The sequence below is a fragment of the Gekko japonicus genome, unplaced genomic scaffold (genome assembly GCF_001447785.1).
Source record: "Gekko japonicus isolate JY-2015 unplaced genomic scaffold, Gekko_japonicus_V1.1 scaffold5599, whole genome shotgun sequence".
NCBI lineage: Eukaryota > Metazoa > Chordata > Lepidosauria > Squamata > Gekkonidae > Gekko > Gekko japonicus.
The window spans coordinates 8,233-23,541 of record NW_015168213.1 but is presented as its reverse complement, the minus strand read 5'-3'; the positions used below and the strand labels follow the sequence as shown (position 1 = coordinate 23,541).

At 48.8% G+C, this 15,309-nt stretch overlaps 1 protein-coding gene across 1 annotated transcript in view; it reads right to left on the bottom strand.

Moving 5' to 3' along the window:
• Positions 1-15,309, bottom strand: part of LOC107113668 (calpain-12-like) — a gene marked incomplete at its 3' end in the record, with an annotated part of 40,159 nt that overhangs the window by 19,747 nt on the left and 5,103 nt on the right. Inside the window, exons 2-7 of the mRNA XM_015415018.1 lie at positions 13,956-14,031; positions 7,656-7,777; positions 6,569-6,702; positions 4,267-4,441; positions 3,234-3,302; positions 2,759-2,844 (exon numbers count right to left, since the gene is read on the bottom strand). Coding sequence (XP_015270504.1) covers positions 2,759-2,844; positions 3,234-3,302; positions 4,267-4,441; positions 6,569-6,702; positions 7,656-7,777; positions 13,956-14,031 — 662 coding nt within the window. The remainder of the gene's footprint in view (positions 1-2,758; positions 2,845-3,233; positions 3,303-4,266; positions 4,442-6,568; positions 6,703-7,655; positions 7,778-13,955; positions 14,032-15,309) is intronic.

Below are 15,309 nucleotides of genomic sequence, written 5' to 3'. Positions count from 1 at the left end.
GGCCCCTGATGTCAGGGTGTGTGGCATACGCTAATGAGTTATGCTAATGAGTTCCCCTAGCTCTTTTTCTACGAAATGACCCCTGACTACTACTACAATGCCGCAGCACTATCTGCTATAGTAAACAGCAAAAAACCTCTTAGAATCGGAAACAATGAGCTAATTGACTGGAAATTGCTCTGAACATGCAAATATGGAGGAAAGGAGAGGGCAAACCTAGGACTGAAAAACACCAGCTGAGCAAAGATTTCCCCACAAGGTTGGTGCGGGTTGAATGCTGGGCTTGGGAAAACTTCCCGGAAACAGGGAAGCCCGATTGCTGCGTGACAACAGGAGAGAAACTGCATTTTTGTGCCTGAGAGAGTGAAAACATCTGCAGAAACGAGGGAAAGTAGCTGAGGAATACAAGTGCGGGTGCGGGGAAACTTGACACGGCAGAAAATGTCCTAGCTTGAAAGACTGGGAGTTCACTTCTGGCCTGCTGTTGTGTTAATTAAGCAGAGCAAAGGAAATAAACGAGAGCCCTGCAATGTGTGTTTGAGCTTTAAAAGAAAGAATCATAACACTGGAGAATAAAACAAGAAAGTCTAGCTTTCTGGAGCTACATTTACATGGGTAAAAGCATAAGAACACCTGCACATGAGTATGTCTTGGAATGTTACACCTGTGGCCCTAAATGGCATCCCAAATCTCTTCCACGTGTGAAAACTGCCTCCCATCATAGTAGGGCCGCCTCTAGTGAAGAATATTACACATACTCATGTTCTGTGAGTTGAGGAGAGGAAGAGAATGCCATGCAAGATGAGATTAATAGATGGAAGGAAATATCCTAGAAACAGAGACAGCATTAGGGGAAGAACCATGGCTCAGTGGTAGAGCATCTGCTTCGCATGCACAAGATCCCAGGTTCAATCCCCGGCAAGGACCAGGGGATGGGAAAGACCTCAGCCTGAGAACCTGGAAAGCTGCTACCAGTCTGTGTAGACAATACTTGAGACCTTAGACAGCCGCTGCCAGTCCGAGTAGACAATACTTGAGACCTTAGACAGCCGCTGCCAGTCTGAGTAGACAACTCAGACATTGACGGACCAAAGGGCTGATTCAGTAGAAGGCAGCTTCATGTATTCCTAGTGGTGCCTTCACTTTCTGATGAACTTAAACTGGAGGTGTGTTATGTATTAAGATGGCCGCGGCTGAGCCAGCCTGGCCATGCGGTCAGGCAGACCTTCAATCCGTAAAACAATAGCCACCTCGGATCCAAGCACAGACCAACAGGGTCACCTGGATCTTGAATTGGACCTATAGTAGCCGGGATCATGTTGCCAATAGCGTACCGGATTCGCTTCAAAGTGCTGGTTCTTACCTATAAAGCCCTACATGGCCAGGGTCCAGCCTACCTGAGGGACCGCCTTTCCCGTATGTTCCCCCAAGAGCACTACGGTCAGGGGCCCAAAAATTGTTAACCATCCCGGGCCCCAAGGACACCAAGCTGGTCGCTACTAGGACCAGGGCTTTTTCGGTGGCGGCTCCTACCTGGTGGAATGAGCTCCCAGGGGAGATCTGGGCCCTGTGGTATCTTATGCAGTTCCGCAGGGCCTGCAAGACGGAGCTCTTCCGCCAGGCCTTTGAGTAGGAGCCACCGCCCCTACTATACCACCATCGCCTGTTTTGGACGAAGCCCTGAGGAAACGTCTTAATATTGAGCCGTGGGAAGTACCACTCGGAACTTCAGACCTACAATCTGCCATCTCTGGAATTATGCAAGTTATTGAGCACCATGTTTTTAATTAAGATGTATTATATGTTTTTTAATTCATTATGTATATTATGTTTTTATTATGGCAAGGTTTTGCCTTGCCTCTGTAAGCCGCCCTGAGCCTATCGGGGAGGGCAGGGTATAAATGTGAAAAATAAATAAATAAATAGATCCTGTCACAGGAATTGGAGGGGTGTTGGGTATGAGTGAGTACATGCATATAAGCCGTCCCCGGACTGGCTAAGTTATCTCTTCGTTTGGATGTAACTAATAAACTTGAGCTGATTCACTATGCTGAGCCTCAGAACTTGATACTTTATACTGACGACGAAGGTGGGATCCCGATGAGCGAGCCTGACTCCGACTCCGGGCCAGCACCAAGCATCAATCAACAGGAACCCGTGCCCCGCATCGCTCCATCACAGCACCGCGCCCCGCTCCGCCGACTATCGCTCCCCGCAACACTCCCGAGTCATTGCTGCAGCTCCGGGAATTTCAGTTTTACATTTCAGTTTTACAACTGAAGGTATTTATTTATAGGCCAAATCTGCATCTAGCATTTGCTCGGCTGTCTTACCAAACCCACACTGGAACAGTAATTCCCATCTACATTGCATGCCACTTTCACTTTGATTGATTGTCAAATTTTATAGCAGCGTCCAGACCAGACCGCATGCTGCTTTCACTTCGTTTGATCTCTGGTTTTATGGTGGCTGTCTGCATAGATTTACAGCCGTTTTATGGCCATTCCGGGGTGACTCTGCAGTCAGTACGGCATTAACCTGGGGTATCTGAATGTGGTTTTGAGCCGCATCTTTTTCTGTTCCAGTGTGGGTTTGGTACAACAACGGAGCAAATACTAGATGCAGATTGGGCCATAAAGTGTAAAAAATAGTTAAGCAGAGGAGGGGGCCCCCAGGAACTCTGCCCAGGGCCCACTGAAACCTGGAACCAGCCCTAGTCTTTTGCCTTTTGCCTGTGAAAGTCTCGGAATACACTCACCCGTCACTCCAGGGACCTTTCCACTCCTGTTCACCATAAGGATTCCGCAGCCGGAGCAACTTCACCTCCTTGTCTTCCAGGCGGAGCTAGGAACACATTCAGAAAAGTGTGGTGTGGGTGGAGGGGTTGCCACCCTTCATAATGGGCAGCCAGCATATATGTTAGCTTGACCCGCAGCACAAGAGGAAGGGCCACATGTGCCTTTTCAGAAGAGAGGGGACTTTCAGAAAGTGCCCCTTTTCTGGGTACGGTTGCCAGGTCACTCGCCCCGGCCACTGGCAGGGGGACCGTGTGGCCAGATCCAGGTTGGAAACCCCCTGGAGATGGACTCTGGGGAGGAACGGGACCTCAGTGGAGTATGACGCCACAGAGTTCACCCACCAAAGCATCCATTCGCTCCAGGGGAACTGAACTCTGAGGTTTTGAGACGAGCCGTATCGTAAGATAACAATTCTGAAAGCGAGGATGTCCTTACCTCATGGATCCCTGTGACCGAATAAGCATGTTTTGGAACCAGGCCATGTAGGTAGTTCACTCCCTTGCGCTGCACAGAATAGGAGAGCACAGTCAGAATCTCTATGGCTCAGTGGGTACAGCATCTGCTCGGCAGGCAGGAGGCCTCAGTAGCATCTCCAGCAAAGAGGACCAGGTAGTAGGTGATGTGAAAGAGCTCTGACGGGAGACGCCAGAGGGCTGCTGCTGCTGCCAGGCAGAGGAGACGGTACTTGCCTGGATGGACAAACAGCATATTGAATAAAAATATAGCCCCCCCCCCCATTTGGGTTTGCCGCCTGCTCCTGCCAGCCTAGCAGTTCGAAAGCAAGACACTGCAAGTTGATAAATAGGTCCTGCTTTGATGGGAAGGCAACAGCATTCCGTGCGCCTCGGTGTTTAGTCATGCCGTCCACGTGACCACGGAGAAGTCTTCGGACAGCGCTGGCTCTTCGGCTTGGAAACGGAGATGAGCACCGCCCCCTAGAGTCGGATTCGACTAGCTGTCAAGCAAGGGAAACCTTGACCTTTACTGTTCTGAGTATTGAGCAGATTTGGCTGCTGCGTTCCCCACCACCACCACCACTGAGAGTAACTGGGCCTCACTACAAGGAGGACTTCCTAACTATGCAGTTCGGAAGGAATATGTTGGGGCCTCCCAACTCCCATCCAGGACAGGTATTTGTGGCCAGAGCTGGGAAAGGCAGGGCAAGAATCGGCTGATGTCAGTTTTCCTGGTCACCACCCAGGGACTGACGTGTCCTTTAACAGGTCTACAGATTCTCTTCCTTCCCTTCTTAAGCTAACTTGCTGTAAAGAAGAGGGAAAGCTTTGGTTGACCTCGTAGGTAAGAAGGCCGGTGAGCACCGAGAAAGGTCATGCTTGCTAGAATATAATTTTCTAAAGAATTAAGAGTTTTTTAAAAAGAATTTGAAAGAGGTTCTCAGGGGAGCTCATTCGGCGCCCCGTGTCATGTTCTGTGTTTTCACCGAATGGAAGAACACGCCCGCTCATACCGGAGGGATTCCTGCCGCCATCAAAGACTTCCTGCTCAGCGCCTCCTGGATTTTCTTGAAGAGGTCTGGTGGGTTAGAGGTTTTCAAATAAATTCTCTCCCCAATCCCACCAGTGAAGTCCACGAAGGCGTCTTTCATGTGTCCACCATTTATTGCTCCGTAAGAACCATTCAGTCTGCAAAGGTGGGGGAGCAGAAACGAGGAAACAAAACCAGTTAGGCAGCAGCACAGGAAAATGCACTGAAGGAGGGATGGAGACAGCTGTCTAGGCTTGCCAGTCTCCAGGTGGGGCCAGGAGATATCCTGAGATTACAGCCAATCTCCCGACGACAGTGATCGTTCCCCCCTCCCCCCAAAGGGCTGCTTTGGAAGGTGGACTCTATGGCATTCTGCCCCTCTGAGGCTCCTCCCCAGGTTCCACCCCCAAATCTTCAGGAATTTCTCAACTCGGACTTGGCAGCCCTGGTAGGATGAAACCGGTTGCTGATGTGCCCAGCCTGGACTGCCAGCCAGCCCGTCTGCCTGGTGTGGTGTGGAGGGAGTTCTAGTCCGTCTGTTTGTATAATAATTCCGCAAAATTCCTTGTTACGAGACGATGCCTCTCCAAGCTGCAGAACTGTTAATGGTTCCATCTTTCCATATGCATATAAACGGACCGTTGAAAGCACGTGAGAATGTTGTAACAGAGTGAAATCTACCGCCGCCCCTCTGTTTTCCTCAGTGAACTATATTCTCAGCAGAAATTCCTACCCAATGGCATTCGGGGAGAGGGTGTGTGTGTGGGGGGGGTTGAATGCATACAGAAGTGCCTCTGCTGCTTTGCCCTTTTAGGACATTTGTCACCTAGAATTATAGAATCATAGAGTTGGAGGGGACTTCCAGGGTCATCTAGTCCAACCCCCTGCACAATACAGGAAATTCACAAATACCTCCCCTTCCACACCCGCAGTGACCCCTGTTCCATTCCCAGAAAATGACAAAAAAAACCCAAAACCCTCCAGGATCTCTGGCCAAACTGGCCAGGAGAAAAATAGCGTCCTGACCCCCAAAGGGGTGATCGGTATTTCCCAGGGGCGTGTAAGAAAGGGCCGCAAGAACTAATCACTGAGGCAACCCTTCCTGCCTTCCCCCCATGATCTGCCTAATTTCACAGAATTAGCATTGCTGTCAGATGGCCATCTAGCTTCTGTTTGACAACCTCCAAAGGAGAGCCCACCACCTCTCGAGGAAGCCTGTTCCACTGAGGAACCACTCTGTCAGGGAGTTCTTCCTAATTTCTTAGCCGAAAACTCTTCTGATTTAATTTCAACCCATTGGTTCTGGTCTCACCTTCTGGGGCAACAGCAAACAGCTCTGCACCATCCTCTATATGACAGCCCTTCAAGTACTTGAAGTTGGTTGAAGGGCTGTCATATAGAGGATTACATTAGCAAAAGTCTGCCCTTCAGGAGTTGTCCATTCATGCGTTTTGAATTGAATGATTGAAGTTGGCTGAGAATGTGGGACATAAACGCCTGTTTATTTAATTAAGGCTATTTCGCCACCCCACCGCCCCCCTGCTTCAAAGTGGGTTACAACGTTATTGAAGAAGTGAGTAGTGACTCACAAAAGCTCGCACCCTATGTCCTCACCACATTTTTTTTTAGTCTTTAACGTGCTACTGTCCTCTGTTCTGACTAGGCTTGCCAAGTCCCCCCAGGGGGTGGGGAAATCCCCGCCCCAGAGGCCCGTTCCTTTTTTTAAGTGATGTTATGATGCCGGGCACGCTGGGGGCGGGGCCATGGTCATCCGAGGGAAAACTCTATGGTTTTCCCTCGGATGGTCGTGGCCCCGCCCCCAACATGCCCGGCGTGGTCGCGTCACTTCCGGGTGACGGGGTCGCGGCGCGCTCGCACTCCCGGATCGGCGCTGGAGTCCCCTGCTCCAGTGCCGATCTGACTTGGGAACCCTAGTTCTGACATAATTGAAGGTAGATTCCGGTGGGTAGCCATGTTGGTCTGAAGTAACAGAACAAAGTTTGAGTCCAGTGGCACCTTGAAGACCAACACGTTTAATTCTGGGCATAACGTGTGCAGGCACACTTCTTCAGGTACATGTATGGACTGGTAACTTCCATTTCAATGTACCCGAAGAAGTGCACATGCACACGGAAGCTATGCCCAGAATTAAACTTGTTGGCCTTAGACGTTACTGAAAACACATCGAAAACAAACCAGACCATCGAAGGCCACAAATGCATTTGAAAAACCCATTCCAACAAAGAAGGTGATATATTCCCATAGAGGAGCCATGCACTACTTACTTGGCATACGCCTTCTCCAGTAACGGCATCCAGAATTCATCGCCGTCGGAATACCTTCCAAAATACAGCTTTCCGTTCACCGTGGGGAGACGGTCGTCCACCACCACATCCACCCACTCCCCGTATTGCCAGAACTGAGGAGGAATGGACGAATGAGAGAGAACACCGGGCTAGAGACAGACTTTTGTGGGTTTGGGGGGGAGGAACTGAAAACGGCTGAAAGGCAGTACTGTCAGTGACCATTAGAAGAAGAAGAAGAAGATATTGGATTTATAGCCCGCCCTTCACTACCCGAAGGAGTCTCAGAGCGGCTTATAATCTTCTTTCCCTTCCGCTCCCCACAACAGACACCCTGTGTGAGGTAGGTGGGGCTGAGAGAGCTCTGAAAGAACTGCCCTTGAGAGAACAGCTCTGAGAGAACTTGTGACTGACCCAAGGTCACACCAGCAGCTGGAGGTTTTGGGGGGGTGGAGACTGATGAGGGCGGAGTTTGGGGAGGGGAGGGACTTCAGTGGGGTATAACTGCAGAGTCCATTTTCCATCGCAGCCATTTTGTGCAGAGGAACTGATCTCTGTAGCCTGTTGACTGGAGATTAGTTACAATAGTGGGAGATCTCCAGCCATGGCCTGGGGGTTGGCAGCCCTTGTGACTGTGAGTCATGGTGAAAAGGGACTACTGAGGAGGAGAGGTGTGGTAAAGGTGGAGAAAATGGCTGCTTTGGAGGGCGGACTCTAGGGCATGGGTGTCGAACTCATTTGTTACCAGGTCCGGATCTGACATAAATGTCACTTTGTCAGGCGGGGCCCTGTGTGCCATAAAATGTAGCACAAAGTACCAGAGAGTACTTTGTGTTACACGCATGGCCCAGCCCGACCAAGTGACATTTATGTCATATCCGGCCCTCGTGACAAATTAGTTCGACACCCCTGCTCTAGGGCGTCACACCCAGCTGACGTCTCTCCCGTCTGAAACCCCGCCCTCCCCAAGGCTCTAACCCTAACCCCCCGAATCTCCAGGAATTTCCCTACTTGGAGCTGACAACCCCGATTGCTGGCTCCTGAAGGGCAGGGGCCTCTCCCGACTCACCCGGAAGTGGAAGATGCCGGCGTAGTCCTCCTCCTCAAACGTCTGCTCCAGAGGGACCACCTTTCTCAGGAGCTCCTGGTGCAAGGTGAGCGATGCGGCTGCCGCCAGGAACCAGCAGTCCCCTACGGCGGGAGGGAAGGGAGCCTGAGCCGGGTGGCATCGCTCGAAATCGGATGCAAAAAGGGATATGCTTGTCACATTATTAACCCTAAAATTTTGGCTACGCCTACTGTTAAGTTGCTCGCTTAACAAAGAAGTCGGAGAGTGATTCAGCAAGAACACAACTTTATTCTTCAACTCGAACACAACTCCAACACGGATCAACATCTGATAGCCAGAACAGATTTACTATTTTTATACTTCTTAATGCACGATTGTACGTATATTCTTATAACTGTGTTTTACTCTGCTTTTTATTTTTTATTTTTTTAACTCTAAAACAGTATGCTTACCAGGGGTCAATCAATCAATCAGTTTATTATGGTCGAAGACCCATCAAACAACATACAGAGTCAGAAACAGTCTCCGGATTGTCGTAAGGCATTACAGAAGAAAAAAAAAACATCTCAAGGAGTATTAAGGAAGTGCTTGCACTTTATAGTTGCAATAAAAAGAAATTTAGCAACATTCCTTGAAATAACTGTGGATTTGTCCACCAGTAGGTGTTTCAGCAAAAGTTCCTCGGACTGAAATACTAATTGTCCTTGAACCCTAAATGACCTTAATAAAGGCCTAATTAAAAGGGCTCTTTCTTCTGCATAGTGGGAGCAATGAAATAATATATGGGAGAGGGTCTCTATTGACTCTGAAGGGCATGAGCGTAATCTCAGATGTCTGGGGATACGTTGAAATCTTCCGGAAGGCGGCCGGGACCGTTGGGGGCGGGGTGTGTGGCCTTATGACACACTTCCGGTGATGTCAGGGGGTGTGGCATATGCTAATGAGTTATGCTAATGAGTTCCCCTAGCTCTTTTTCTACGAAATGACCCCTGAAACAGACTATCTGTTCTATTGAACACAAAGCCTGCTCCCCTTTAGCATTTGGTCTCTTTCCAGAATAGGGACTGCCTGCAGCTTATCTTTCCCAGATTACCTCACCCCAGTTACGCCGCTCTTTTATGTTAGCAAGATTTAATGTTTTACCCTCAGTGGTATTGTCTGGGAGGTTTGCCAACACAATGTCAGGATCCACAGCAAAACAACGAAGTACACGCTTCCAGGAAGGTTTTACTTTTATTGAAAAGCCATAGATGCAATAACATGAACACTGTTAGGAATGGCGGGCTACCTATGCGCATAATAGGATATAGGGCATTCGTATGCGCCCCCCCACAGCCAATTAGAGGGCCTCCCGCACGTGGGCATTTGGCCCCTTCTCTAATGGCTGCGAAGCTGGGAACGTGAGAAGCTCCCACGAAACCTAGACAGTACTGACTCCTCCAGTGACCTTGATAGATACACGTTACAGCTTTAAAGCGATTATGCACATGGGAAGGAATGCAAAGCAATTAGAAACAGACACCACACTCATGGCAGCGTTAGCTGACATACTACCCCCTCGAAAATCAAGTCCCCCCCCTTTACAGCAACCTCCCGGAATCTCCCGGCTAGCCCGGGAGGTCTCCCGGTTTGTCCGGGAACTCCCGGTGGAATTTGCGGATCAACTGAGGGGGCCGAATATCCCCTACTTCCACCACACTCCCTATCAAGAAAGACTCTGCCCATGTAAAGGAAGGCACCCAGAAATGGTAGCCCATGTTCTACTTCATTGTGATTTTTATGAGGAAGTGCGGGACTGTATAATTTAACCTATTGTGTCTACCTTTCACGGTCTATCTGAGGCAAAGTTAGTATCTCTTTTTACTATCTGACCGATGTTCCCACATGGCAAGTTCAGTTACAAGGTATCTTCTGATTGCCGTAACGATCAGGGAGCAAAAGTCTAGGTCTTGCATGTGATACTTGATGGCTTTTATAATTGAAATTTTCTGTAAACTGGCCCTGTTGTACCTTTTTTTCTTTTTATGCCAATAAAAGTATTTGGATTGGATTGGATGCTTCTCACACCTCGGTCTTCACGCTGACTCCCAGGAAAGGGTTGAACTTGCAAGGTCACTTTCTACCCTCCAAATATTGTCTTAAAAAGGAACCCTGGTGTAACAATTCCTTGTTTCTGTGTGTGTCTGTCTCTTTAAAAGTTTGGTTGCATGGCTGTGGTAGATAGACTAGAGTGGTTGAAAGAGGCAAGTGTGGTATGATTGGTGGTTGACAGAGAGGGGGGGCTTTGGAAGTGAATCTGGTTGGATGAGTATGTGAGTCAGTCAGTAGTTTCAGTTAGATGTTGACAGTTGATGTTAGTTAGACAAGCAGTTCTGTGTTGAAACAGTTATAAACTGACAACTGCGGTTGTTCAGTGAGACAGAGAGAGAAAGCTGAAAGTTGAACGTATAGGAAACAGTAAAGTTTAAGTGACCAACAGTTAAAGGAAAGTCTGAGGGTCATAACAAACGGGAGAGAAACAGTGAACGCATATGGCATTGAGATAAACAAGTGTTACAAAGTTACATGAAAAGATCCCTGTCAGTGAGGGAGAAGATTGTGTGTGATACCAAAGCAATTGTTCATCATTTACACATTACTAGTTACATTGTACCACCCTCTTATTTAGTATTTGTTTCAATAAATCCTCTATCAAAGTTTATACCAGCTCTGAATGACATACTTCCCAGAACCACATAGTTCCTCGTGAGCCTTGAACTCGGTCTACCAAACCAGTAAGCAAAAGTAAAAGCATAAAGGTTTGGAAATCCTTAAAATTTCCTGGTGGCAGCAGATTCAACCCTGTTAAACTAAATAAAGAGAACTTTTAAAGGGAAACCAGTCCTCCCCAATAAGGAGGATGACGCACCTGGGAATTATGGCTTTGTGAGATCACCGAGAAACAGCCCTAGCCCTGTCACATAGGTAGGGTTGCCAACCTCCAGGTGGTGGCTGGAGCTCTTCTGGGATCAGAACTGTTCTCCAGGCAACAGAAATCCGTCCCCCTGAACATGGCCACTTTGTAAGGCAGATTCTATAGCGTTATACCCCTTTGAAGTCCCTCCTCTCCCCAAACCCCACCCTCCTCGGCCTCCACTCCCCTCAAATCTCCAGTTATTTCTCATCTTGAAGCTGGCAACACTCGGGCTGGGAAACTCTTGGAGTTTTGGAGGTGGAGCCCTGGGAAGGACGGGGAGCACAGCGGGGTAGAATGCCCTAAAGAGTCCACCCTAGAGATGTAAAATTTCCAGAAATTTTGAAGCTCGGGAAAAAACCCGTTTTTTCCACTTTTTTTTCCGGGGAGAAACGGAAATTTTCGGAAAAAATAAAAAAAATACTACATTAGCATTTTTTTTTGTCTTTTCTAGATTGAAAGTCATTCTGTTACTTTAGGAACATAAAATATGACTATGGACATTTTTACTTGGCATGAAAGTATCACAACTAGCCTATTAAAAACACAGTGTATCCAAACAATCATTACAAACAGAATACCCACCCACGTGCAAAAACAAAACTGAAACCTTTTTATTTTCTTCTGACAATCGCACCTCCTAAAAGAAGAAATGCATCTTGTTCTTGCATTGGACAGTTTGTAACCTAGGACTTGCTTGTCCTCAGTGCCCAGATATGAGATCTATCTGATACTATATATATATATATTAGAAATGATTTGGAAAATATTTGAACACCTTGTCTTAAAATATTTTATTCATCATGTTAAAATAAAACGTTCCATAATCATTTTTTTTTTCTTTTTTCAATTTTTCCAATTTTTTGGAAAAAACCCAAAAAGGCTTCAGGAAAAAACCGGGGGAAAAACTGGTTTTTTTCTGAATTTTTCTGTTTTTTTTCCGGGCCTTTACATCTCTAGTCCACCCTCCAAAGCAGCCATTTTTTCCAGGGGGATTGATCTCCGTAGTCTGGAGATGAGCCATAATTCCAGGGGGTCCCCGGGTCTCACCTGGAGGCCGGCAACCCTACCGCAGGACTAATTTCCCAGGGTTCCTTGGGGGATAACCATTCCAGGCAGGTTCTTTGTGGTAGACCCATGAGCCCAAAGCAGACATTGTATTCTGGTGGCCTTTCTTTTTAAAATGACGGCCTTCACTTATCCTGATGTACCAGGGAAATCACCAGGTAACGTGTTGGGACAGAGATACAGAGAAGGGGAACATTTCGTTCACCGAATCTCTGGGCGAAAGGAGGCAGTCGGAAGGCAAAGGCTGATTAAGAGAAGGGAGGCAACTCTAAACTGAACCAGGAACAAAACCCGAAAATGGAGATCAGGGGTCATTTTGTAGAAAAAGAGGTGCAGGAGCTCATTAGCATAACTCATTAGCATAACTTATTTTGCATATGCCACACCCCCTGACATCATCCACCGCTCAGACTCCACTGGACTATTTTGGATTGCTAGCTATTGGGGGGGGGGGGGAAACGGGCGGACTCGCCTTCCTGTGAGAGCTTGTACCTGAATAAAACTTGGTCTTAAAGGTGCCACTGGACTGTTTTGGACCAGGGCCCGGGGGGGGTAGCTCTGCAATTTCCCTGTCTGCTTCTTGCTCTGACTGAGGGCTGCTGGGAGCAGGGGGCGGGGCTTGTTGCATGTGCCCGCCCCCTGGGCTCTTTACTGCCGGAGCTCTGCTCCTGCGCGCTCCTGCAGGAAATGAACCCTGATGGAGATACTGTGGCCTGCTGCTTCATGAACTTTTATGCCCTCCCCCCTGGCTACTGGGGGAGGGCTGGACACGCACTGCAGCATTGCTCCTTCTAGGATGATTTTAGATAAATGTTTATGACACCTGTCCTCACAGGAAGATTGGAGGCATACCTCCTTTCATCTTGTTTTCTCATCTGCTAACTTGCAGCTGGTGGCCCCGTAGGGTTTTCAAGGTAAGGAACGTTCAGAGGTGGTTTACCACTGCCTGCCTCTGCGTAGCAGCCCTGGGCTTCCTTGGAGGTCTCTAAGTACTGACCCTGCTTAGCTTCCAAGGTCTGACGAGATCAGGCTCGCCTATTGGGGTCCCAGGCTTTCATTGAGCAAACCCTGAACCTGGAACCTCAGAGTTGCCGAATTCTGGCCCCGTTCACACGGAGAAGTTGCCCCGCTAAAGACACGAATGTTCGGCGGATTTTTGGTGTGCAGTCACACTGCAACATCTGGGAAGCCTAGCGCACCCGTAGCCAACCCGTGGCGTCCGGCCGAAGATGCGCAGTAAAAAAGGACCTCGGAAAGTGCACTAGTATCCAGAAAACGTGGAGCAGGGGCGGGCGTCTGATTGCAAGAGCGCTAGCATCCCGTTGCATCCGACGCCCGTCCACGTCTCGTCGTGAACCGGATGTTTTTTGTAAGCGCATGCGCACAAACACATAACTGAAAGCAGTGCTGCTCCGCGGAACTGTGCATGCGCACAAACACGTAACTGAAAGCAGTGCTGTTCTGCGGAACTGTGCATGCACGAAACGCTTGCTGCGCCGCTTCTTTGCCACGCTCCAGCATCGTCGTGTGATTGCCAGCTAACAGCCTAAGCGCGAAGACTCAGGGGACCATGTGATCGGGGCTACCGTGCTTTATTTTGCTCCGGGGCAAACAGCCACACCTCCCCCCCCCCTCCCCCCCCCCCCCGCGTTATCTGGCCTGTGTGACCGGGGCCTCTGTGTAGCTGCCAGAATTGACAAACAGATTTACTATTTTTATACTTCTTAATGCACAATTGTACGTATATTCTTATAACTATGTTTTACGCTGCTTTTTATTTATTTATTTATTTATTTTAACTCTAAAACAGTATGCTTACGGTTAGGACTCCCCCCACCCCCTGGGCTAGAATCCAGTTCTACTAACTATATGAGCATCCAGTAGAAATGCAATTGCAGGGGAGAAGGCCAACGAGTCACAGCTGAGTTATGGCCACCCCACGGGGTTTTCAAGTCAAGGAATGTCCAGAGGTGGTTGGCCGTTGCCTTCCTCTGCAGAGCAACCCTGGGCTTCCTTGGTGGTCTCCCATCCAAGTGCTAAACCAGGACTGAGCCTCAGCTTCTGAGATCTGACAAGATCAAGCTAGCCCGGGCTCTCCAGGTCGGGGCAGTAATCCAACAGGTAAAACTTTCCCCGTGTCCTGGTGAGCCAGGGATGGCGATGCTGCTTTGCCACTTGAATGTCTCGTTTCCTTGCAGCTGCTCGAGGGAGGAGTCCTGCCACAAAGATGAACCCGACAAAGGAAGGAAGCGGAGAAGGGGAAATGCAGGAAGTCTTACCCAGTTGGTTCTGGAGAACGTCGAACCGAGTCATCCCATCGCTGATGAACTGGGGCGGCCGGGAGCCAGAGATGTCCTGAAGTGGCAAGAAGAAGAAGAGATTGGGTTTATACTCCACTACCCGAAGGAGTCTCGGCTTACAATCTCCTTCCCTTCCTCTCCCCACAACAGACACCCCGTGAGGTAGGTGGGGCTGAGAGAGCTCTGAGAGAACCGCGATATCTTTATCAATGATTTGGGTGACGGAAAAGGAATGCTTATTAAATTTGCAGATGATACTAAATTGGGAGGGGTAGCAAATATGGTAGAAGACAGAGTCAGGATACAGGATGATCTTGACAGGCTGGAAAATTGGGCTAAAACAAAATGAATTTCAATGGGGATAAACGTAAAGTTCTGTATTTAGGTTGGAAAAATCAAACGTATTAATTATAGGATGGGGGAAACTTGCCTTGTAGAAAAAGGATCTAGGGGTCTTAGTAGACCATACACTGAGCATGAGTCAGCAATGTGATGCGGTAGCTAAAAAGGCAAATGTGATTCTGGGCTGGATCAACAGAAGTATAGTGTCCAGATCACGCAAAGTGATAGTACCACTTTACTCTGCTCTGGTTAGACCTCACCTCACTTTGAGTATTGTGTTCAGTTTTGGGCACCACAATTTGAGAAGGATCTAGACAAGCTGGAACATGTCCAGAGGAGGGCAACGAAGATGGTGAGGGGTCTGGAGACCAAGGCCTGTGAGGAAAGGTCGAAGGAGCTGGGTCTGTTTAGCCTGGAGAGGAGATGACGGAGAGGTGATATGATAACCTTCTTCAAGTCCTTGAAGGGCTGTCCTGTAGAGGATGGTATGGAGCTGTTTTCTGTTGCCCCAGGAGTCAGACCAGAATCAAGGGGTTGAAATTAAATCAGAAGAGTTTTCAGCTAAACATGAGGAAGAACTTCCTGACGGTTAGAGCGGTTTCTCAGTGGAACAGGCTTCCTCGGGAGGTGGTGGGCTCTCCTTCTTGGGAGGTTTTCTATCAGAGGCCTGATCAGAGGTCGATTCGGGGGGGATCGCGGGGAATTGCAGTTCCCCCGGGTGAGGGGGGGGCACATGACGAAGCCCCGCCCCCCGCTTCCGGCCCTCATTCAGCCAGGAGGAGGCAGGAGAAGAGGGAGGGTAAGTTGCTTCCTTGGAGGGGGAGGTATCTGTGAACTTCCTGCATTGTGCAGGAGGTTGGACTAGATGACCCTGGAGGTCCCTTCCAGCTCTATGAGTCTATGACTGGCCCAAGGTCACCCAGCTGGCTGCATGTGGAGGAGCGGAGAATCAAGCCCCAGAAGGTGGGTGAGCTTTTCCTCTTTTACGTGC